This window comes from Hypanus sabinus, chromosome 1 (genome assembly GCF_030144855.1).
Source record: "Hypanus sabinus isolate sHypSab1 chromosome 1, sHypSab1.hap1, whole genome shotgun sequence".
NCBI lineage: Eukaryota > Metazoa > Chordata > Chondrichthyes > Myliobatiformes > Dasyatidae > Hypanus > Hypanus sabinus.
This window is the reverse complement of record NC_082706.1, coordinates 63,662,901-63,689,797: the sequence shown is the minus strand read 5'-3', so window position 1 is coordinate 63,689,797 and position 26,897 is coordinate 63,662,901. Positions and strand designations below refer to the sequence as shown.

The window sequence follows — 26,897 nt, the reverse complement described above, 5'->3', positions numbered from 1 at the left end:
TTGGGGGGAGATTGAAGATTGCGAGTTTTTGTTTCTTTTTCTTTTTTGTGCGGGGGGAGTGTTCATGTCTTTTATTCAATGACTTCCATCATTTTTCTGTATTTCATGGCTATCTGGAGAAGACGAATCTCAGAATTATATTCTGCAAACATACTTTGATAATAAAATGAACCTTTGAAGATATTCAGCCCACCTGGTATACAGTGGCTCACAGAACTTCCTTATTGGTCTCATCCCCGAACACTGTTTCATTGAAACTATTCTTTCTCATGGCCATCTGCTCCCATTGACTCTCTAGTCACCTACCCATGGGACAATTTAGCATTTCCACTATCCTTGGATGCTGGAGGAAGAATCCTTTTGGCCTCCTAATTACTCATGGCATATTTTGTGTTCAAGGATATTTAAATCACTTTACAGCACAGCATTCTGTAATCTCTCTCCACGTTAACACTGTGTTTATCTGGAGAGAGATTACTCTTTGTAAAGCGAATACCTAAGCACTGCCCCACATTGTACTGCCGCTTCCAAATTTCTGCCCATTCAATTAACTACCTTCATTCTTTACCAAACTCTGCTTCCTCCTTATAACATGCTTTCACATCTGTTCCTATTGTCAACAAATTTGGCTACAGCAAAGAAACATTCCTTCAGCCCACCTGGTCTGTGCTGAACTGTCCCATCAACCAGCAACCAGACCATAGCTCTCTATACCCCTCGCGTCTATGTACTTATCCAAACTTCTAAATCCAAAATCAGCCCTGCATCTGCCACTTCTGCTGACAGCTTGTTCCATAATCTCACCATTCCCTGAGTGAAGAAATTCTTTCTTATTTTCCTCTATAGTATTTCACAGTTCACCCTTAACCCATGATGTCTAATTCTAGTCTCACAGGAACACATTGGAAAAAGCCTGGCTTGCATTTACATTATCTATACCCTCCTAATTTTGTATACCTATATTAAATCTCCCTCTCATTCTCCTACACACCAGGGAATAAAATCCTAATTTACTCAACCTTTCCCTATAGTAACTCAAGCCTTAGCAACTTGTAAATTTTCTTTGTAATCTTTCAATATTATTGACAGCTTTCCTGTACGTGGGTAACAACAGTGGGACAAATTAGGCCTCACCAATATCCTATACAGCTTCAACCTGTTACACAGTTTCAACATAACATCACAACTGCCATACCTAATACTTTAATATATGAAAGACAAAGTGCCTGAGGCCCTCCTTATGGCCCTATCTACCTGTGATACTACTTTCAAAGAATTATGGACTTGCATCATTTAGACTGTAAGACGCAGGAGCAGAACTAGACCACTCAGACCATCGCGTCTGCTCCCCATTCCATCAGGGCTGATTCGGGATCCCACTCAACCCCATACATCTCTCTTCTTACCATATCCTTTGATTTCCTGACCAATCAAGAAACAATCAACTTCCACCTTAAATATATGCATGAACATGGCCTCCACTGCAATCTGTGGCAGAGCATTCCACAGATTTATTACTGTTTAGCTACAAACAATCCTCCTTACTTCTAAAGCGTTGCCTCTCAATTTTGCGGCTGTGCTCTCTCTGTTCTGGGTACCCCCACCTGAGGAAACATCCTCTTCACATCCACCTTATCTAGTCCTTTCAACATTTGGTAGGTTTCAATGAGATCCACCCTGCATACTTCTAAATTCCAGTGAGTACAAGCCCAAAGCTGCCAAATGCTCCTCACATGTTAACCCCTTCATTTCTGGAATCATCCTCGTGAACCTTCGCTCGACTCTCTCCAATGATAATACATCTTTTCTGAGACATGGGGCCCAAAACTGTTGACAATACTCTAAGTGTGGGCAGACTAGTGTTCTGCTTACCTCCTTGCTTTTAATATCCTCTTACCCTTGAAATAAATACCAACATTGCATTTGCCTTCTTTACCACAGACTCAACCTGTAAATTAACCTTCTGGGAGTTTTGTACAAGGACTCCTGTATCCCTCTGCATCTCTGATGTTTGAACCTTCTCCCCATTTCGGTAATAGTCCGCACTATTGTTCCTTTTACCAAATGCATTATCATACATTTCCCAACACTGTATTCCATCTGCTACTTTTTTGCCCATTCTTCCAATTTGTCTAAGTCCTGCTACAACGGTAGTGCTTCTTCAGCATTACCTACCCCTCCACCTATCTTCGTATCATCCACAAACTTTGTCACAAAGCCGTCAATGCCATTATCCAAATCATTGACAAACAATTTGAAAAGTAGTAGTCCCAATACTGACCCCTGAGGAACACCACTAGTCACCAGGAGCCAACCAGAAAAGGCCCCTTTTATTCCCACTCGCTGCTTCCTGTCTGTCAGCCATTCTGTTATCCACGCCAGTATTTTTCCTGTAGTGCCATAGGATTTTACCTTGTTAAGCAGGCGCACGTGTGGCACCTTATCAAACGCCTTCTGAAAATCCAAGTAATTAACACTCACTGCCTCTCTTTTGTTCACCATTTTTGTTACTTCCTCTAAGAACAGATTTGTCAGGCAAGATTCCCTTCACAGAAACCATGCTGACTTTGACTTATTTTATCATTAGTCTGCAAGTACCTCGAAACCTCATCCTTAATTATAGACTCCAACACTTTCCCAACCACTGATGTTTGGCTAACTGGCCTATAATTTTCTTTCCTTGGCCTTCCTCCCTTCTTAAGAGTGAAGTGACATTTGCAATCTTCCAGTCCTCCCTTGCCAGAATGAAGGTTTTCATGAAAGATCATGACCAATGCATCTATTATCTTTTCAGCAACCTCTCCCAGGACTCTGGGATGTAGTCCATCTGGTCCAGATAACATATTCACCTTGAGTTTGCCTAGCACATTTTCCTTTGAGATATCAAAAGGCATTCACTCCTGCTCCCTGACACTCTGGCACACTGCTAGTGTCTTTCATACTGAAGACAAATGCAAACTACCAATTAAGTTCATCTGCCATTTCCTTGTTCCCCCATCACTACCTCACCAGCATCATTTTCCAGTGCTCCAATATCAACTCTCACCTTCCTTTTACTCTTTATATAACCAAAAAAAACTTTCCGTATCCTGCTTTATATTATTTTCTAGTCTTCCTTCATATTTAATCTTTTCCCTTCTTATAGCTTTTTAAATTGCCTTTTGTTGGAGCTTAAGCTTCCCAATCATCCAACTTCCCACTTTTTGCCACCTTATATGCCCTTTCTTTGGCTTTTATGCAGTCCTTAACTTCCTTTGTCAGCCATGATTGCCTAACCCAGCCATCTGTGAACTCCTTCCTCTCTGGGACACATTTGTCCAGCACCTTGTGAACTATTCCCAGAAATTTCAGGATTTAGTTCCTTAATCTTTATCATTATTGATATAGTCTCAGCTCAGCTCCCTGTAAAAATCCCCTTAACACCACCTGCCATCCAGAAAACATCAACTCTTCCTATGCAGGCTTTTTGTTATCAATTCTAATATATTACTTCCAATATAATGAAGTCTTGTAATCACGTGTGGTACATTATCAAAAGCTTTCTTGAAATGTAAATATATTACATCAACTAATTCACCTTCATTTACCCTGCTCACTACATTTTGAAAAAGATATCGTCAATGTTCTTCCATAACTGACCGTATTATAATTTTGAAAATGCCCTGCTACTTTCTCCTTGATAATGGATTTCTGCACCAGCTGGTAAAATTCCATCTTCTCCAGAACCTACTGATGAACTTACTGTCCGGTTTAGTGCTGTGTCCTCTCACAATATACAAAAGGTACAGCGAACTCAAGGCAGCAGGAAAGGTCACTGGCACAGTTTACCATCACTGCAGGACTTACCCAATGAGATACAGTGTGGAGTAGGCCCTTCTGGCCCATTGAACCATGCTGACCAGCAGATTCTGATTTAATCCCATGCCTAAACATAGGACAATTTACAATAACTAACCGGTATGTCTTTGGACTGTGGAAGGAAACCAGAGCACCCACAGGAAATCCGAGCACCTTTGTGGTCACAGGGAGAACTTACAAACTCATTGCATCGGGAATTGAACCTGGGTCGCTAGTACGTAAAGCGTTGTGCAAACCACTACCTTGTATTTGTCCAGGACAAAGAAATGGGAAGGGAAAAAATCATTGTGGACGCTACCTACCCAACAAGCTGCCTTTATGAGAACCTCCCTTTTGGAGAGCACAATAAGGCTATTAAAACAAAAACTTCAAGCTATCTTAAAGTTTCTTCCCTCAGGCAGTTAATGTGATCAACCATTCTAGTTAGCCCCCCATCTATTACCTCAGTCACTATAAACACTTTAAGCCATTTTTTACAATGTCATTTACATTGTAAATACATGCTGGTATTAGTCTACTATATCTGGTGGTCCTGATGCAGTCTCCTCTACATTGGAGGACATAGACTGGAGGACTGCTTTGTCGAGTACCTTTGCTTATCTGCAAAATGCAGGATTTCCAATCATTTTAATTCCAATCCCAATTCCCACTCTGACATGTCAGTCCACAGCCTCCTCTACGGCCATGATGAGGTCATTTTCAGATTGTCGTAGCAACCCCTCATATTTTAACTGGGTAGATGCAATCCAGACGGCATGAACATTCATTTTCAGTAATTCGTTTTCTTCTCTCTCTTCCTCTATTTTCCACTCTGGCCCCTCTCTTACCTTTTCACTTCTCCCCACCTACCTATTACCTCCCCTGGTCTCCCTCATCTTTCACTTTCTCCCATGGTCCAGTCTCATCTCCTATCAGATTCCTTCTCCAGCTCTTCATCTTTTCCATCTATCAGCTTATAGTTTGAACTCCTTTCACTCCCCCACCTTCTTATTTGGGCTTCTTTCCCCTTCATCCAGTCCTGCTGAAGGGCCTCGGTCCAAAATATCGATTGTTTATTAATTTCCATAGATGCTGCCTGACCTGCTGAGTCCCTCCTGCTTTTTGTGTGTTATATGCATATATCTGTACTTTAACCTCTAACTCTGTTCTGTATAATGGCTGAATATTTTTTTGTTGCATGTCATGCCCTGGCCAACACACCGTGGCAAATTCTCAATGCAAATAAAAGTAAATATGGTGAATTAAGTTGATCCTTGATTAGCCTAATTTATAGACCCCTGCTTTAGGTTTAATATAAGGGTTAGGGTTGCCATTTTTTATCTGCTTGAGGATTTTGAGCAAGCACCACAAGTGCTTTTTTGTAGTTATCTTTTTTTTAAATCTTAGTGTGCAGACACTTGAAACAAATACAATTTCTAATATGCATTAGTTAGCTAAATCTTCTTAATGCATTTAGAGGTAATTAAAATAAAGCTGATGGGTATCTTCAACTTTTGACAGGAAATTAAACTTGTCATTTGGAAGGGTTAGGGTTAGTTTTGTGCAAAAATAAAAAGGCCTATAATTACCTTGGTTGTTGAGGCAATCCATCAAACTTGCTTCCTGTTCGATTTAATTGTGGGGGACCAGAGTCTATGCCTAAGAGAGAATTATAGTTTAGGTTGATGCAACATTAAACAGGAAAATGGAAGCTTGCTTACTAAATCCGAAAAAATTGACACATCTAGTACATTAAAAAAACACTGCTCAAAATAAAGGTTCTGATAAATTCTGATTTTACAGAATTTTCAGTTACTCCATAATTTATAATCCAATGAATGCCATTAAAACTTGAAATATGATATATACAGCATACAGATGAACATTCTGTACATTAATCACTTCAAATGGCAAATCAATAGTACTGACACTGCAGTAACATTAGTGAGACATCCAGCAGGTCAGGCAGCATCTATGGCGAGGAATAAACAATCGATGTTTTGGGCCGAGACCCCATCTACTTCCATTTTCCTGCCAACTGTTTACTCCTCTCCATAGATGGTGTCTGACCTACAGATTTTCGCTAGCATTTCGTGTGTGTTACTCTGGCTTTCCAGCATCTTCACACTCATAAGATTAAATTAGGAAACTACTGTCTGATTTGTCCATCTCCTACAGAAACTTTGCAAGGAAATAGAGAATTAATCATTCCATCAATTTTGACAGAACAAAAACAATGCCTATAATCTCTCATGATGACTGATTTGCAAATTATTTCCATAACCCACCACTTCCATCTTAAATTCTTGCACATATGGGCTTAAGATATAGGGCAGAAAAAGTTGATTTGGCCTATCAAGTCTATTCTGTCAATCCATCAAGGCTGATTATTATCTCTCTAAACCCCGTTATCTTGCCTTCTCCACGTAACCTCACTAATCAAGAGCTTTCACTTTAAATAAATTCAGATTTTAGACTCCCCCGCAACTGGAAAACCCCACTCCATGTCCACTATCCAGGCCTTTCAATATTTAATAGGCTTCAATAAGATAAGGGAAGGACATGAAGAGAGGACAGGCAGGAGAATGCAAAGTTAATTAAATACCATTTCAACTGGATAGTCTACAACCAGACATGAACATTAAATTCTCCATCTTCTAGTAAAATATTCTTCCCCTGTACCTTCCTTCTTGATCTTTCCACACTTAACCTAGCCATTAGCTGCTTTCCTCTCCTCCACCCACTCAATTATCCATGACCTCCCCTCCCACTATTCCCATATGCCCACCACACCACCCCCTCCTTGATCCTGTGCTGCACATTCCTGTCATCAGATTCCATTACCTTCAGCACTTCCAATGGCTTCTGGCACAATTTCCACTGACACCCACCCCTCACCCTGCCCCACATCTGCCTATCACTCCTCTTCCCCTCCTGCCAGCTTTCATCCCACCACTTACCTTCACATTTTTATACTAACCATCTTTCCCCTGCCTTTCAGTTCAGATAAATAGTCTCAACCTGAAAACTGACTGTCCGTTACTCCCAACAGATGCTGCCAGACATGCCGAGTTTCTTCAGCATTTACTGTGTTGTTTCAAACTCAATTGTCTGGATCAATATTCCAAGATGCTAACACAGTTACCTCAACATAATTAAACTCCATTAATCTGGCACAGAAACATTTTGAAGCTGGTTTTGAAGCATGAGAACCAGAGGCCTGGTGCATAGAAGGGAGTGTGAGGACTCGGGCCTATGTAAATAGATTTGAGTATGGGAACCGGGACCCCAGTGAATAGAGTGGAGGGCAGGAATGGGAGCCCCATAACTAGAGAGGGGAGCTGGAACCGGGACCCTGGCAAGTGGAGGGGAGACAGGGCGTATCTATGGTATGGCAGGTATGGCACATGCCCTGGGCATTACTGAGCAGTTTCTATTAAAGTCAGAAAAGCTATCCTCAGATAGTGAAAAAAGAATTTTCTCCAGATCTGTCTTTAAAATGTGGGTGAGAAGCACTGGGATGGCCTTATTTCAGAGCACAGTGTAAGAAGACCATGAAACATTTCTTCATGAAGGAGGAGGAAAGTGGAGCTGAAGGACGGAAGAGCCGAAAGTTGGAGGCGGAGGAAGCCAAGAAGTCGAGCAAGTTCTTCATGACCTTCTTTGAAAAGCCCGGAACAAGTAGTTTGACACGTTCCATGGAGTCACCTGCACCTGCTACAAGTTTGTTAGAATCCGAAGGTGGATCAAGTACAAATGCGTCACAAGCCAAGGAGGAAGTCAAGTCACATAAATCCAAGTATGAGGAGATTAAGAGTGAGGCTGCCACACAGAACGTGGACATGACAGGAGGGGAAGACGATGGTGGTGGTGGTGGTGTTGAGTTTAATGACGACACTTTACCTGACGACACAGAACGTAGTAAACTGGATGGTGTCAAAGAGCCTCAAACTGTCATACCAGAAGCGATTGAACAGCATGACACTGGACTTCTGAAGTTCGACAAGGAAACTGGAAAAGCAATTCTGACTGACGCATTGAGAACAGAAATAATAAAGCTGGGTTCAAAGTATTTCCAGAACAGTTAGGGGCCTTTCCTACCAATAACTGCTCAATGAACAAAACTTGGTTCAAGAGGAAATTGGGAAATGGTTATGGTGAGGAAGTGACCTGCTCATGGCTGGTCTATTCCCCTTCTAAAAAGTCTGCATTTTCTATCTGTTGTCTCCTCTATTCCTGGTCAGACCATCAATCCTCACTGGAGCAGAAAAGTGGATTCAACCAATGGAAAGCACCCGAAAGGATTAGTGTTCATGAAAATGCCAAGAATCATCAGGAATGCTTCACACAGTGGAAAGAAATTTAGCTGGAAACAAAGGAGTTATTGATACGGTATTTCAGTCACAGATTGAGAAGGAAAAGCAGAAGTGGCGTGATATCTTGACAAGAATCCTTCACTGTATAAAATTCCTTGTGACTCAGAACCTGATTTTGCGAGGACACAGGGAGTCACTTCAGCTAGACGATAACTCCAATGTGGGAAATTTCCTTGGCTTACTGAAACTACTGGCCATCTTTAACCTGTCATAAAAGAACACCTCACTCATTTGGAAAGTCATCCCGGATCCATGTCTTATCTTTCACCAGATGTCCAGAATGAATTCATCCACGATGGCATCCACTGTTCGCCAGAGTTTACTGAGAAGCATTTGTAAAGCCAAGTACTATAGTCTCATGTTCAACTCGACTCCTGATCAGGCACACTGTGAGCAGATGTCAGAAGTAGTGAGGTATGTGGATGTTGATATTGAGAGGAAAACAGTCCGTGTTAGAGTGTTCTTCTTTGGTTTTATCCAGATAAGCCAGAAGGATGCTAAGAGCTTGCTTGAAGACATCTCGAAACAGCTAGAGAAAGACGAAAAGATTGTCGGTCACAGTGCTATGACAACGCTGCTGTGATGGCTGGACACAGAAGTGGTGTTCATCAACGAATAAGTGAGGAAAACAACCTGGCAGTGTTTGAGAATTGCGACAATCACTCACTCAACTTGGTGGGTGTACATGCAGCCAAGCAGGATACAATGATGGTCACGTTTCTTGGAACCATCGAAGCTCTCTATGTGTTTTTCTCTTGTTCAACACAGCACTAGGAACAATTCAAAAACGCCGTGCCTGTGGTTGTTAAGTTGAAGTCTGAAACCAGGTGGAATCCAAGGACAGAAGTACCATGAGGAGATACTTCAAGTTCTCCAGGACATGATAGACAATGAAAACGAGACCAGTGAAACAAGAAGTGATGCAAGGCAGCTGTGCAACTGCATGTTGAGTTATGATTTTCTGATCTTGCTAGGATTTTGGAACAAAGTACTCATTCGCATTGACTGTATTCAAGAGGCTGCAGGATCCTAGCATGAACTTCTATGATGCTGCCCTGAGATCATTTTTATGATGAAAGAGAAGTGTTGGTCAGTGAGTCACTCGAAAAAGGAGTCGGTCACTGTCAAGAATGGAATATTGAAGTTGAAAGACATCAGGGGCAAAAGAAATGAATGGCTGATGAGAACTTGAGAGACGCTGGGCTAACAGCTAAGGAGGAAATGGAAAAAGTCATGAAGGGAACACTCCACCGTCTTCACAGAGAAATGGACAAAAGGTTCGCTTGTTTGCATGACACTTATGCCAAGTTTGGGTTCCTTCTCGATGTCGAGGAACTGTGTTACGACGCCAACAGTAACGATCTAAAGAAGAAGTGCGAAAATCTGGGCGAACTGTACAGCTCTGATGTTGATGGACATCAGCTATATGAAGAAATTTTGGATTGCAGAATGTTGCTATCAAGGTGGGTCAACATGAAAATATCAAAACCTGTAGAGCTTCTTGAATTTATTGTTCCGTATGGAGATGAGAGTGTCTTCCCCAATCTTCACATTGCTATTCAGAAAATGCTAACCATCACAGTTTCCATCGCCAGCTGTGAGAGATCATTCAGCAAGTTAAAATTAATACTTTCGTATTTGAGAGCCTCCATGGGTAATTCATTAATTAAAAGATTAATGAGCTTGACGTATTTTTGAGCTGATATTATGGTAAAGTTCTAGAAGATGGGTGTCAGATGTTTGGACAGGGGTGCAATTTCAGTGATTGCCATAGGCACTATTTTCCATAGATAGGCCACTGAGGGGAGAGCAGTAATCGGGCCTTGGTAAGTGAAGTGAGCACAGAAATCAGGGCCCTGCCAGTGCAGATGAAGCATTGGAGAGTAAATAAACCAAGTTCACTGAGGGTAGAGGGTTGGAGGCTGAAGATGACCTGTCCTAGGGTTGGAAGACTGTGTATGTACATTGGTGGGATGGAGGGAAGGGATTTGAGTTGCTGTTGTTGTTTTGTTGCTTATTGTCTTCTGTTTGGCTGTGTTTGTGTTGTGGTGGACATGCTATTTTGGCATCAGAATGGGTGTCGACTACCTTCAGGGATGTTGGTTGTTAATGGAAGTGACTCATTTTTCAGTGTACAAGTGGTAATTAAATTTGAATCATAATCTTTGAATCTTGCAAGGGAACACAGCCCTAATGAGTGCACAGGGAATTTAGCAACCTATACCTGGTGAGCCAGATGCTCAGTGATCAGGGTTTTGTAATGACTGGACAGGTGACATGAGTTTTGCTGATTCTGCATGGAGCTTTCAAAGACATACCTACACTCAAAAGCATCTGGGTGCAAGTTCATATCCTATTGTACTTAACCAGCACTCCTGGATCATACACTGTCTCCAAATCACTGAAGAAGTTAGCATCATTCTAACATCAAACACCCGTCTCCTGATTGAAGCCTCTGACTTCTGATCTCCAACATCACACAATACCAATGACAATTTCATAGTCCTTATCCACCCATGTCTCTGCCCATGTTTTTTTAATTAGCCTGCCTGAATAAACAAGCTGTCATAACAGAAAAATTTTTGAGCCAACACTTTCATTTTGACCACACCTTGATAACTGACTTGTAGCTCCACCAACACTTTCGCTGTCAAGCTGGATGGTACGTCGACTTCGAATCCCCACATAAGGCAACCTCTGACAAGGGCAAGTTCATCCTAGTGCTGGTAAAAATGGAACTAGAATTTCTGCTGCACATTCCAGCCATTTTGAGTTGCCACATAGATCTCAGAGAGTGTGGGGGTCCTTTCTGATTTCCTTTTGGCTCTGTTGTAATAAGGAGACTTTAAATTTGCATTAGGGAGAATATGTCTTTTGTAAAATTCTCTAGTATATTCTTTTCAAAGGGTAAGTGGGACAATCCATCAGCATTTCCATGATTAGTGTAAAAACCAGTAGGCTAAGAACAGGAAGACAAATCTGAAGTTGGAACTGTTGTGTATCTAATATTTTGACAATATTTGAGTAACTTTATAAATATATTGCTTGATTAAGCATTCTTTATACAATTCATTATAGATTATATGTAAAAGTACGTGACTAGCATATGCCATTTCACCACCACGTCTAAAGTTAAAATGAAGTAGACGTATATTCCTGGACTTCTGTGCTTTTTCTTTCGATTAATTTCTGAAGCTACAAAACATGAATGATGAGGAAGTTTTAAAACTAATCCGATACAACCACCTAACCACTGACGTGCAGTGAGACATTCGAGTTTTTAAAAAGTGCAACGCAATTTTTTTCTTCACAAGGGGAAGACAGAAACATACAAGTTAAAAAAATAGGCAGCACGTTTCTTCGGAAGGGGCAGCAATGGTTGAGTTAATAAAAAGGGCAGAAAATGGATGAAATTCACAGGTTCATAAACAGCAAATACCAGGTGATGATAATCATAACTAAAAAAAAAGCAGAAATGGCTGACTATATCAGAAAGACTGACATGGTTCACTGCACAACAGGTAACTGGATAATGCACACAGGAAAAATTGAGCAGTATTTTAAAGCCAATAAGAAATGAATGCCAGTTTTTCTAAGTGTAATAGGTGGAAAATTATTCAGTTAGTTTATAAGATTAACTGCTCCAATTAAACCAGCAGAAGTGAGCTTTGCTGAATTTTTGTAAGTAACGCAGGAACGTTTAGAATCATAACCGTTGCTGATTGCAGAACGCTTTAGATTTCATAAACAGAATCAAAAGGAAGGAGAGTCCATTTCAGCTTACATGGATGCACTGAGTGATCATTTAGATTGTGGGATCTTACAAGAAAGCATTTATAAAAGGCTTCTAACTAGAGCATAACTCTCATTTTAAAAAGCAGTTGAAATTGCTGTATCAATGGAAATGGCAGAGATGCAACTGAGCTGGAAAGAAAATGAGCGGAACAAAATTGCAACATCCAAACAGAAATCTGCCTGGTTGAACAAATTGTGTTGCTGTTGAGGCAGGGGGGCAAATTCACCAGACCAATGCAGATTTAAAGGTGAAATTTGCAGAAAATGCAACAAAATAGGATGCATACAAAGAGCATGTTGGGCAGACAAAAATAAATGGACTGAAAGGAAGAGGAAAAGATAAAAAAAATCAAGTTGCAGTTTCTAAAAGAGCACTAATCTGCATTCTGTTACCTTTGATAATGATGGGAGTGACAGAAGACGATTTGAAATTTAAAACGTGAAAACTAACGAGAGACGAGCAATATGGCTTACACCAGAAGTGAATGGAATGGACACTGGTTCAGCTGTTGCAGTTATTCCACAAAATGAATCTGAATCACGTTTCAAAGATACTAAATTGAAGCCTGCATATGTCCAACTAAGAACTTGTACTGGAGAAAAGATAACTCCTGTGGGAAAGATATTCATAATAGTGAAATGTAACAACCAACAAGTCACATTGAGCTTGTACGTGTTAATAACAGCAGGGTCAGCATTGTGGGGCATGTTTGGCTGAGACAATTACAACTTGATTGCAGATCCATCTGCTATTTACATATCAATAAAACAGTGTTAAATGAAAATGCCACATCCAAGTTTTATAAAGCCCGCCTCGGTCCTTTCCAAGGTTGAGTGGGTTCTTAGGCTATGTCAGTTGTCCAAGCAGTCACGAAGAATGAGTCTGTCAAGATCTATGGTGACTAAAAGTAGACCAATACCCTCTGCCCAGGATAGAGGATATCTTTGCAAACCTTTCTGCAAGAAAACACTTCAGCCAAGGAGACTTAGCTGAGGCCTGCTTACAGAAATAGAAGATGACTCCAAAGTGGATCGCACCATAAACACTCACAAAAGGCTTTATCACTATAATAGACTTATATATGGAGTAACATCTACACTTGCACCCGGACAGAGAGTTATGGACCAGGTGCTGCAAGGCTGCCAGGCACTCAAGAGTTACCTAGAAGACATTACTGATACTGGCGAGGATGATAAGAAACATCTCCAAAATCTCAAGACAGTGTTAAGAAGATTAGAAGATAATGGACTCACAGAGCATAATGCAGCAAGCGTGAATCCTTTAAACCAAGTATCACTTTCTGTGGTCACACCTTTGACGCACAAGGATTACACAAGAGATTTGAGAAAACTAATTTTCAATTCAGAAGCATGTTCCATTAACAGCAGCAGCAGAAGACAGTAATGAGTAAAAACACAAAATGCTGGCAGAACTCAGCAGGCCAGACAGCATCTATGGGAGGAGGTAGTGACGACCAAATGAACTCTGTTTCTTGGAGGACACAATTACAAAATCGAATTCAATAGATCAACTAATCATGGAAATGCTGTTGAATTGTCCCATTTACCCTTTGAAAAGAATATACTAGAGAATTTTACAAAAGACATATTCTCCCTAATGCAAATTTAAAGTCTCCTTATTACAACAGAGCCAAAAGGAAATCAGAAAGGACCCCCACACTCTCTGAGATCTATGTGGCAACTCAAATTGGCTGGAATGTGCAGCAGAAATTCTAGTTCCATTTTTACCAGCACTAGGATGAACTTGCCCTTGTCAGAGGTTGCCTTATGTGGGGATTCAAAGTCGTCGTACCATCCAGCTTGACAGCGAAAGTGTTGGTGGAGCTACAAGTCAGTTATCAAGGCATGGTCAAAATGAAAGTGTTGGCTCAAGAAGTTTTCTGGTGGCCTGGGACAGATTACCAGATCAAGCCTCTTACCATGCATTATTAGAAATTTGATTTCTAAAATTTCTAGAAATTAGTCTAATTTATTACAATTATTAAACACAAAATAATTGATTGTATACAGTCAGCCCTCTTTATCCGCGAATTCTGCATGCACGAATTCAACCAACCGCAAATCACAAAAACCCGGAAGTGCTCTTCCAGAAAGTACAGACTTTTTTTTTCTTGTCATTATTCCTTAAACAATGCAGTATAACAACTATTTTACATAGCATTTACATTGTATTAGGTATTATAAGTAATCTAGAGACGATTTAAAGTATACGGGAGGATGTGTGTGAGTTATCGTGGATCAGGATTGAAAAAAATCGGAAGCTCTCTTACTAAGTGAGTCGGAACAGGTACATCTGGTATTATTTAGCGTCAGTTAGTCAAATGTTTGTTTTAGCATATAGTCTATATTTTACCCTTCTATGCATATAAAAAGCTTAAGAACGTATGTTTCAGCACCAGGCTCAGGAATGGAAGTTCCCGAGTTCGGTCCAGTGACAGTTCGCTCCCGAGTGTGCTCTCCACCGTGCTGGGTTGATGTGGAAGATCAAAAACCCAAAACCTAATAATTAAACCACTGCACTGCTTAGTAATAATTGTAGCTTTTATTGGGGCAGAGCCTTTCTCACTTTATCCTTTAAAATTGTTCCTATCATTCACTGACGAAGCCTAATGTTTTTCCAATGACTGATGGCGTTTCACCTCTTTCTGATCGCTTTATTATTTCCACTTAATTTTCAGTCGTGATCGTGATTATTTTTGCAAACAGAAACACTGCGGATTCAGTGCTCTGCTGCTGGGTCCTAATGCCCACCGCACTGAGACAGGTTACATAAGGTCTGGGGTTCCGCTGGGTCCTCAGGTCCACCGCATTGAGACAGGTTGAATAGGGACTTGAGCATCCATGTTTTGTTGTATCTGTGAGGGGTCCCGGAACCAATCGCTCACGTATAAGGAGGGCTGACTGTAATTACTCACCCCCTTCAAATCAGTATTTACTAGATGCACCCTCGGCAGCAATTACAGTCCTTGAGTCTGAGTGGATAGGTCTCTATCAGCTTTGAACACCTGGACACTGCAATTTGTCCCTATTCTTCTTTACAAAACTGTTTAAGCTCTGTCAGTTTGCATGGGGATCATAAGTGAACAGTTCTTTTCAAGTCCAGTCACAAATACTCAATTTGATTGTGGTCTGGTCTGTGACTTGGCCACTCCAGGACATTAACTTTGTTGTTTTTAAACTACATTAACTGTGTAGCTTTGGCTTTAAGCTTGGGGTCATTGTCTTGTTGGAAAACAGATCTTCTCCCAAGTCACAGGTCTCTTGCAAACTGCATCAAGGTTTCCTCCAGGATTTCCCTGTATTTTGCTGCATTAATTTTACCCTCGATCTTCATAAGCTTTCCAAAGCCTACTGCAGTGAAGCATCCCCACGCACGAAAGCAGCCACACCATGCTTCACAGTAGTGATGGTGGGTTTTTGATGATGTGCGGTGTTTGGTTTACGCCAAACATAGCGTTCAGTCTGACGGCCAAAAAGCTCACTTTTGGTTTAATCAGAGCATAGAATATTCTTCCAGCTTACATCAGAGTCTACTACATGCCTTTTGGCAAACTCGTGTGAGTTTTTTTTTCAACAGTGGCTTTCTCTTTGCCACACTCCCATTAAACTGTGACTGGTGAAGCACCCGGGCAACAGTCGTATGCACAGTCTCTCCCTTCTCAGAAACTGAAGCTTGTAACTCCTCCAGAGTTGTCATAGGTCTCTTGGTGGCCTCCTTCACTAGTCCCCTTCTTGCAGTCACTCAATTTTTGAGGAGAGCCTACTCTGGGCAGATTTACAGCTGTGCCATATTTTTTCCATTTCTTGATAATTGACAACTGCATTCTAGGGGATATTCAGTGCCTTAGAAATTTCCTTGTATCCATCTCCTGGCATATGCTTTTCAATAACCTTTTTGCGGAGTCCTTCTGTCTTCATGATGCAGTTTTTGCCAGGATACGGACTCACCAGCAGTAGGATCTTGCAGATACAGGTGTATTTTACTACAATCAATTGAAACACCTTGCCTACCTACAGGTCTCCAAAAACAGATCTCCATTTAACTAACTATGTGACTTCTAAAACCAATTGGCTGCACCAGTGATGATTTGGTGTGTCATATTAAGGGGGGGGGGGGTGTGAATTCTTATGCATGAATTATTTTGTGTTTTATATTTGTAATTAATTTAGATCACTTTGCAGAGATTTGTTTTCACTTTGACATGGAAGAGTCTCTTTCTGTTGACCAGTGTCAATAAAGCCAAATTAAATTCATTGTGATTGAATGTTGTAAAACAATAAAACATAAAAGCTTCCAAAGGGGAGGTGGGTGAATATGTTTTGTATGCACTGTATATAGTCAAAGTACATTTATTATCAAAGTAGGTATACTTCATACAACTTTGAGACTTGTCTTCTTACAGACAGCCACAAAACAAACAGACCCAATAGAACGCATTAAGACAGTGTGTTGTGTACATAGTTGAGATGCATTATAGCAAAGCATGGGGGAGTGTTTCATACTCAATATTTGACTAACATTGGAAATGTTGTATATTGTTTCATTGAACATTCTTTGTTTACATAAAAGTACAAGTTCATGAAGGACATACATCATTATGCCACCACATAACCTCACTAAAGTGAAAACAAAGTTCATGTTTTCTGGGGCTCACATGTTTTTTCTTTCAATTAATTTCTGGAGTCACGAAACACAACAGGAGCTGTCATTTATTGCCTCCTTCTCAGATTGAGGAGGACTGGTTTCACTCCAGTTCAGTGGGGTTGGACATGCCTGAAGGAAATTTATGTGAGGATTGCAGACTTTTCCCACAGGTAGAGCATGTGGTGCCTAGCAAGATGGGCAGGTGGATGTGCTCCATCTGTTAACACTGGGCCTCTGTGTGCTTGTGATTTAAGTATTTCAGTGTTATTGGTGCTATTTTGAAATCACCTTCTGCACTTTGAGCAATTATAGACTGGGGTTCTCAGGAGTCATTTGTTGTTCTTTCCTCCATGGAGGCTTTGACAACATGCACACCTTTGTGATGTGGAGGAACTGGAACACCCGGTTAAAGACTCTTGCAATCACAGGGACAACATGCAAGCTCCCCAGGAGTGACATATGGCTGCTTGAGGGATCTCAAATATATGACCCTTTTTCACTGTTTCCTACTTTACTGAGTTCTGCAGATTTTCAAATTATGTTCTGTACATTCATGCCAATGTTCAGCAGGTCGTCATTATATAGTCAATATTTCATTCTAGTCCAAAAAAACTTAACAGTCTTTAAATACTTCTACAAAGTGAACTTTTCTGCTAGTTTTTGTCCTCTGACACTGAACTGGAGTTAATTTTTCTATTATCCCATCGCTGCTCAGTAACAGATTTATCCTAGAACTTGAAGCAACATGACTGGAGCTCACTTCAACAAAATGGTGTTTGACTCTAAAAGGATTTATATAAAATGCTGAAGGCACCTCTCAAAGTAAATTCTTAATTTTGTCCCTCTTAACTTTGACAACATACGAAAAGATGACCTCCTGAGAAAGAGATCCAAAATTATAGTCAAATCACTCAATCTTCCATCAAAACTTACTCTGATTGTTAAAGTTGATTAAAGATCACCTGGTGGTGCCTGAAATATCACTACCAGTCTTCCTGTCTCTTGTTGTTCATGCTACCTTCAAAAACCTTATTCTTGTAATTTGAAAATACAAACATTGCACCTGGTGTAATAGAGCACTGAAGCACAGAAAGCACGCTCAACTACTACTCTGCCTGGTACCATTGACCTGTAGCTGGACCATAGCCCTTACATCCCTCCCATCCATGTATCTATCAACATTTCTCTTAAACGTGGAAATCAATCCAGTATCCACCATTCCACTGACAGCTCACTCCACACTCTCACCACTATCTAAGTGAAGTCTGCTAGCATTTACCCTATCTATACCAGTGGCCCTCAAACACTGGGCCGCAAAGCATGTGCTACCGGGCTGTGAGGAAATGATATGATTTGGCAATATGAAACGATATGAGTCAGCTGCACCTTTCCTCATTCCCTGTCACGCCCACTGTTGAACTTGAATGCACGTGAGCTCATCAGTCGCCTAAATGCAGTGATACCCTCACTCCAGTGATCATTGGTTGGCCTTGCGTGGCCAGCGAGACGTGCCTTTGCTCCTGGCCTGGAGCGCGGACAGATGGGCGCCGCCTTGAAACCTGTTTACCACACCGAATGTTCGTGGGGAAGCCGGTGCTAAAATATTCGCAGACAACCGAATTCGGGCTCAGGGTTTCGTAAGTAGCAGAGCAGCTACCTCGCTGCGATCTACTGAAAGTCATCCCTCGAGCCAAACTTCTGTCGACCGATAGATCCTACCTACCTACAAGGGGGGTGGGCACGTGCCCCGTCGAACTCCTCGCTCGATCAGTCACCACGACTGCCGTGGCCCCGATACGGGGACCTCTGGCCCTTACCTTGTCCTCTCACTGGCGTGTTACAATGATTTTATATGTTCATATGAGGAAAATATGCACTGTGTGTTTAAGAGCCAAATGTTACTTAAACTGTTATGATGCTATTGACTTATAAGTGAGTTATAATTGACTTATCACTATGTTCATGCGAGGAAAATATGTGCTGTGTGTTCAATATTAAATTCGTTAAGATAAACCTTTTTAGAAATGAAATTGAGTGTATTAGGCATTTATAAGTGACTTATAGTTGACTTATCGCCTATATTCCGGTCAATATTAACACCCACACCGTCCCGCTCCCCCCGGTCCGCAAGAGTATTATCAATATTAAACCGGTCCGCGGTGCAAAAAAGGTTGGTGACCCCTGATCATTTTTGTCTACCCCTATCAAATTCCCTTTTTCTTCTTGCTCTCAGGAAGCCACCTGTAACAGCACAGTGGCTGATTAACCTGTAACTACTGATTTATCTTCCAGCTACTTAATAAAGCCTTTCCATTATTCAGTGGACCGCAATTGGTACAGGGTGACCACCATCAAAGAGGCTCAACCTGCCAAGTTATTCCATTTTCCACTGTAATTATTCACTCACTTCACCATTACTCATTATAAAGAGTCCACCATTAAAATGACACTCTCCAACTCACCAAAGCTTCTCCGGTAGCCTCAGCCATATCTTAGAAGGGTAAGACACACAGCAGGATCAACCCAAAATATCACTGAACCTTGATGTCAATTTTGGATGTCACTGGAGACTGCAGGTCAGGAGAATATGTCCACAAGAACCTTAATGGTTCAAAAAAGCAAATCACTGCTTCCCTTTGAAGGCATAAGGAATGGACAACAAATATGGATTTTGCCAATCACAAGTGGTGTTGGCATCCGTCGGTCTCGAGGGACCATGGATCTGCGCCTGGAGTTTCCAGGGCGAAGGCCTGGGTAGGGTTGTATGGGAGACCGGCAGTTGCCCAAGCTGCAGGCCTTCCCCTCTCCACGCCACTGATGTTGTCCAAGGGAAGGGCACTAGGACCCAAGCAACTTGGCACTGGTGACGTCGCAGAGCAATGTGTTGTTAAGTGCCTCGCTCAAGGACACAAACACGCTGCCTCAGCTGAGGCTCGAACCAGTGACCTTCAGGTTACTAGTCTGATGCCTTGCCCACTAGGCAACACGTCAACACCCAATCACATGTATTAAAGGATTAAAATAATGCACTTTGCTTTTACTAAACGGTTTATGAGAAACATTAGCCAATATGCTCAAAAGGTCCACCCTCCACCATCAAATTTCTGAACAGTCCATGAAATCTTGTACACCACCTCATTATTTTGCTATCTTTTTGGATTGCTTATTTACTTTTTTATATTCCTTATTGTACCATGTAATATTTTTATGTATTGCACTGTACTGTTGCCACCAAACAACAAATTTCACAATCTACCGTATGTCAGTGATAATAAACCAAGTTCTGATTCTGATATGTACTAAAAGCCTGTTTATAAGGCTTTTTGCTGCTTTTCCAGTGGTTATTTTATCGAAGTCAATGAGTCTCTGATTGCCTGAAGTATTTTAAAAGGCAATACTTAAGAAAAAACACAGACAACAATCACGAATATTACAGACAACGATGAGGGGTGATGATGATAGGGAGCATACAGAATACAAAATTACACAATGAGCAACTGAACAATAACCTTTAGTCTGAAATAGAGAAATACAAGTGTTTTAGTTTCTTAAAAGTGTTAATGAATTCAGATGATTTGGCTTCCTCGTACTAATAGTTGCAAATTACATTTAAATATTGAAATGTAATGACTGAGGAACAATGAACTTTCCCCCGATTCCCCCCTCAATATCACTTCCAATCTTCTTGAACAATAATACAATTTTCTGTTTCCTACAATAACTTAAACTAATTTAAAACAAGAAAAACTCACCCCAAGGAATCAGACCTTTATTCTGGGGACCATGAGGTAGCGGGCTTGGTGGGTCAGATAAGGTTCGTTTGTGTCCGGGGGGTGGGGGCGGTGGCCTCTTCTTTGACAGAGTGGAGCTGCCGGTTGTGACCTGGGGACCTAGAGGAAGGACTGAAGGAGGGACTGGGCCATGAGGAGCTGGAGAAGCACAAAAACATAACCGACTACTACACAGTATGCTCAGAGTAGTTATGAATGCAAGCAATAACGATGCAATGGAGGATCAAACACAAATGTAAAAAACAGTTTATCTGTGATTAAAACATGGACAGAAAACAAATACACTTCAAAGTTGCAACAGTGATCATATAATTATATTTGCAAAACATACCTACCATTTCAAATTTTACTGCTAAAAATTAAAGTTTCAAAATTTGTCTTGCTCAGAAAAAGAAGAAATGTACACTGATAAGACTTGGTCAAGAACGTTAAATTAGGCTGCAAAATTAGTATGTAATGATTTTCTTTCCACAATTTCCATTTTAGCAATTGGTGGCTTTGCTACATGATCTTGCCAGTGAACCCACCTCCCCCCCCCCCCCCTCAACTCATGCCTACTAACAGTTTAAGACATGCATTTTCACCGGGTATGATATAAATCTGAGTGGTGTATGAGAAATGGCAGCAATATTTTCACTCATTCGAGCCACAGTGCAGAGTTTAGCCTCTGCTCCTTTGCTGCCACTAAGTTTGTTACTAAGGTTCAGCTGTACAATAATTAGAAATACACAATACATTTGGCTGTTCTGGTGCACATAAAATAACCCTAGGCTTCCTCAACAAACCTGTAAATAGATGTTTGTCTATAGCACTCTCACCATCTGAAACAGATGACAGAGTACCTAACTACATACAAAGTTTTCTATACATGACATGCAAGTGTTGTTGCTATATTAGGTCACTGGCTGGCTGTGAAGTGATTTGGTATATGCTGCGTATAATCAAGAATGGTTATTAAATGTACAATTATTTTTTTCTAATCCATCAAAATGAGGGGCACATTTCTATCGTTCTACACTCCCAGCAAGAAACAACAAACAGTACAGAGAAAGTTCAGCAGAATTGATTTTTCCATCTGTGCCCCGAGTAGGTGTGACTCTCTGTTGAGAATACAGAATCATATAAAGGTCACATATTGAAGAGATTTTATGTGAAACTACTTTCATGCTGTTTCAGCAGTTATATTACATGCATGACCAGAAGTGTAAAAGCCTACAAATGCATTGAAAAATGCTGATAAAGGGTCTCAACCTGAAATGTCAACTGTATATTCCTCTCCCAAGATGTTGCCTGAACTTCTGACTTCCTCCAGCATTTTGCGTATGTTACACAGGATTTTTCAGCATTTGGAATCTTGTGTTTAAAATACTAGTTCCAGTTTGGGGCCAAATTATTTCAGTAGAACGAACAATACTGTAGAAACTGCCATTTAAATGGCATTCAGTTGAAAAGTTCATTCAAGGTAGGACAAATATTTTGACTGTTTTAGTTTAACTTTTTTTCCAAAATCTATAGCAATTTTACAATCTATGCCATTTTGTTGCTGGTGTGCTCAAAAGGCATTTGTGCACAAGAGAAGCAACTTCATTAGCTTCAATGGCTTCTCCACAGAAACTATCAAATGGCAAAATGGTTAAGGCTCCTTTTCCTATCCATACAACTCACAATTAACATATGGAAATTTTTCAAATTAGACACTTATTTTTTCTCCGAACTAAATACCTGAGTAAAACCTTAATTACTAGCCATGTTCATAAAGGTATAAAATACATTTACATAGGAAGGAATAAACAGTTGACATTTCATTTCCCTCCATCGATGCTGCCTAATCCGCTGAGTTCCTCTAGCATTTTGGATTTGTTCCTGTGAATTTCCAGCATCTGCAGACCCTCTTGTGCTTACATAGCACCTTTCACATCTCTTTAAAACTAAGCACTTTTGGAAGAATGCTCATCTTCTAATGCAAGAAATAGAAGAGGCAATCTGCACTTACAAAAGCTACTGATAATGAACAGAGATCAAAAAGATGTTGGATAAAGCCTTGATTTTTGTCTCAAGTTCTGAGTGGAAGTCAAACTTACAAATTGCTATCTTAGAAGCACAGATGCTATCAGAGGTATGTCTAACACTTCAGATAAAAACAAATGATAATTTAAATTAACTTCATTCTAACTGTGATTATTACTCATTGTTCCTTTCATAGTGTTTTAGCTTGTTGGCAAATAACCTAATGCTCTTTCTTATTCAATTGATACTGACAATGAGAGAGGTTGTTAAACATACTGAAATGTGGTGGAAGAAATGAGGACATTTAAAGGCATGCTACAGGCATGATTCTGAAAAAATCATCATCAGCCTGCCATCTGGTTTTTGAAATGTCACATTGAAGGAATATTGTATACTGAGATAGCATTATTATCGTCTGTAACTAATTCCTTCCTAAATGTCAATAACTCTGATCTGAAGATACATTCAACTCATATTTTATATAAAGCAAACTTCATGCGGTGTCACAGTCTGTGATAACAAATATTTACCATGTTTGTTTGCTTATTTTCTTTCCATATTTTAAAAAAAGTTTTTTAAAAAGGACTTTAACATTTTTGTTAAAATAAAGAAATGTGAGAGTTTTTGATTGCAAAGTTTGAAGCTCAGGTCAGTAGAATGAGTGATGCAGAAACGCATGCTCATAGATCAATGGATAATGATCATGGCTTTGATCAGGCAAAAAATCTGATTAATACATGGAAGGAGGTTCTTTTATTTATTGGAGTTAACCCTCTCCGTGTTTATAAGTAAAATTGAAAAACAATAGTTCAAAGCATTTTAATTTTTAAATTGATCTTCAAGATGCCAGATAATCCAACATAAGGTTTTGAGCATCGTGCCTGCAAGGTGGCCGAGAGATTAAAACACCTTCACTTCAGTCTTAGTTATTTTCTCAACATTTTAAAAATCCGTTACCACTGGCCATTGTTATTAACGTTTATTAGAAAAGTTTGCATTTTATGATCATTTAATATGAACTACCAAACTTTATTCTGACAATACAGCAGCAAAACTTGTACAGCTTTCTTGGACAAACTCTAGGACAAGTAACGTGTTTTATTATTTTATAATGTTCAATGAGTCATTTTTGGAGGGATAAAAATGATCAATGTTCAAACAATCAGCATTTCCAACTTGAATCATACAATGCTATACATATACATTTTGGCAAAAATTAGTGATGAATTCAGCCAATGAGAAGTGTTTCAATCTTTTGTGTTAAGCAGCAGGGAGAGAAATTGTAAAAAAAATTAATAAAAATATAGCAAAGTATTCATTATTATGGTGAAAATAGCATCATAAAAATGCCTCAGCTGTGTTTTTTCTAACTTTTTCTAACTTTTTTCTAAGATTTACTAACTTGCAATTAGCAAATAAACATGGAAGTTATTATTCATAGATCATGATATTACAGAAGATCTCTCTTTCATAAAGACACCAACCTTTACTTGGATTTCTAGGAGGCAGAGGAGGGGCATCAGTGGCCGGTGATGTTGGAGAATCAGTGCTACTTCCGTACATTTGATTACTAAATACTCCATAGGATAGGCGCTGCTTTTCTCGCGCTATGCCAAGCCCCGGAATCATTAGTTTATCTTGAGGCGAGATACTGGAAGAATGGCAGAAACTCTGAGGCCTTGGGGAACGCTCTTTTTTAATTGGGCTGGTCTAATGAAAGAAAAAAAGTTATTCAATCTAACTGTAAATCTAGGATTCATAAGACAATAAGAGGGTCGTAAATTTAGTTGGCTCCATCATGGGTACTGGCCTACCAAGTACCCAGGACATCTCCAAGGAGCAGTGTCTCAGAAAGGCAGTGTCCATTATTAAGGACCTCCAGCACCCAGGGCATGCCCTTTTCTCACTGTTACCAACAGGTAGGAGGTACAGAAGCCTGAAGGCACACGCTCAGCGATTCAGCAACAGCTTCTTCCCCTCTGTCATCCGAGTCATAGAACATAGAACGATACAGCACAGTACAGGGCGTTCAGCCATGCTGTGCCGACCCTTAACACCTGTCTTCCTAATAACCCTCCTGTCTAGTACTCTCTTAAATTTCACTGGTGTATCTGCCTCCACCACTGACTCAGGCAGTGCATTCCATGCACTAACTACTCTCCGAGTAAAAAACCTTCCTCTAATATCCCCCTTGAACTTTCCTCCCCTTACCTTAAAGCCATGTCCTCTTGTATTGAGCAGTGGTGCCCTAGGGAAGAGGTGCTGGCTGTTCCTCTTAATATCTTGTATATTCCTAAATGGACATTGAACCGATGAACACTACCTCACTTCATAAATATATATTATTTCTGTTTTTTGCAAGGTTTTTAATCTATTCAATACATGTATACTGTAATTGATTTATTATTTTCTTTTTTCTTCTATATTATGTATTGCATTGAACTGCTGCTGCTAAGTTAACAAATATCATAACATACGCCAGTGATTATAAACCTGATTCTGATTGTGATATAGGAGCAGAAAGTAGGCCATTCAGCCCATGAAGTCTGCTCACCATGGCTGACTTATTACCCCAGACAACTCCTGCATTCTCCCCGTAACCTTTGATACCCTTTCTAATCAAGAATCTATCAACCTTTCTTGTAAATTTATCCAATCACCTGGCCTTCACAGCCATATGTGGCAATGAATTCCAGATTCCCCACCCTTTGGCTAAAGAAATTCCTCCTCATCTTTGTTCTAAAGGGACGTCCTTCTATTCTAAGGTTGTGCCCTTTGGTCTTAAACTCCTCCACTATAAGAAACATCCTCTCCGCATCCACTCTATCCTGGCTTTTCATAATCCAATAGGTTTCAATGAGATCACCCCCTTTTAAACTCCAGCAAGTGTAGGCCCAGAGCTATCAAATGCTCCTCATGCATAACCTTATCATTTCTAAGATCGTGCTCGTGAATCTCATCTGGGCCTTCTCAAATATCAGCACTGAGACAGGCCTGTCAGTCCACCATATGCATGCCAAGCACGGAATCCCACAGACTAGCAGAGATCTTGGTGACTCAATTGCTTTTTAAACATCTGAGACTATCTACCTCTGCCACACACTCAGGTTCCAACTACCCTCAAAGTCTGAAAAAACCTTCAAGACCTCTTACTACTTACCCTAAACTTAAACTTATGCTCTCTAGTTTTGATATCACTGCTAAGGGAAATGTTTCCTTCTCTTCACCCTATCTATACTTTTGCTAATTTTGTGTACCAAACTTATCCAGTCTATCCTTACTGTGAGCAAGCTACGCTGGCACTGGAATGTGTGGCAACACTTGTGGGCTGACCCCAGCACACCTAGTGATTAACTCAAATGATACATTTCACTTTATATGTTGATGTTTGTTTTAAGTGTACATGTGACAAATACACTTGAACCTTGAAATACTCCATCCCAGGTAACATCCTGGCGAATTTCCTCTTTGCCCTCACTTCCTCCCCTATAACGGGGCAACCAATACTGTATAGTATACCAAATGTGACCTAAACAATATTCTAATAAGTTGCATCATAACCTCCCTCCTCTTATATTCTGTGCCCCAGCTGATGAAGGCCAATATTCCATATACCGTACCTCCATCACTTTAAGGGATTCTTGGACTTGTTCCTCATTACTCCTCAGGGTCCTACCATTCTCTGTGTTTGCTTGGCCTTTGTCATTGCTCTACCCATCCTGTAGCCTAAGACTATCCTCAATATCAACACCACCAACTTTCATTACCACTTTAGTAATCCAGCTGTCATAATAACCACAACAATAGTTACCCAGGCATGAAATGCCTGCCATTGCCAATTCTGATCTCTCTCAAATGGGAACAATCTTTCATACATCATTCCTATCAAACACTCCATCAGACCACCCCTCAGACTTCCCTTTTTCTGGAGTAAATATAAAGCAGCCCTCTGTATATGGATAATCTCAGATGTGATGCCATTGCAACAAACCTTTGCCATGCCTTCTGCACTGCCTCTACACCTAATAATGTTCAGACCAGAAATGTTCACTGTCTTCCAGGAATAGTTAAACCAAAAGTTTAACAACCTTTTTGTCACTATCCTTCTAGAAATTTTAAAATGAAGTATGCTGCATGACATTTACATTATACATCGTCTTTGGGTAATCTTCGACATGCCTTCTGCACTGCCTCTACACCTAATAATGTTCAGACCAGAAATGTTCACTGTCTTCCAGGAATAGTTAAACCAAAAGTTTAACAACCTTTTTGTCACTATCCTTCTAGAAATTTTAAAATGAAGTATGCTGCATGACATTTACATTATACATCGTCTTTGGGTAATCTTCGACAGTGAGATTCAGAGAGCTTTCCATGGACATATCTGTGGCAGGGCAGATCATCATCTACACAACTGTGCTTTCT

General features: G+C 40.3%; 1 protein-coding gene across 5 annotated transcripts in view; it reads right to left on the bottom strand.

Annotated features, from left to right (window-relative positions):
- The window catches only part of LOC132394392 (arf-GAP with SH3 domain, ANK repeat and PH domain-containing protein 1-like), a 426,165-nt gene that overhangs the window by 29,292 nt on the left and 369,976 nt on the right, over positions 1-26,897 (bottom strand). For 4 of the 5 annotated variants that reach the window (XM_059970475.1, XM_059970464.1, XM_059970483.1 and 1 more), the window contains 3 exons: positions 23,957-24,182; positions 20,427-20,603; positions 5,427-5,496 (listed from right to left, as the gene is read on the bottom strand). In XM_059970475.1, coding sequence (XP_059826458.1) covers positions 5,427-5,496; positions 20,427-20,603; positions 23,957-24,182 — 473 coding nt within the window. The remainder of the gene's footprint in view (positions 1-5,426; positions 5,497-20,426; positions 20,604-23,956; positions 24,183-26,897) is intronic. The other variant, XM_059970494.1, reaches the window with a different exon arrangement.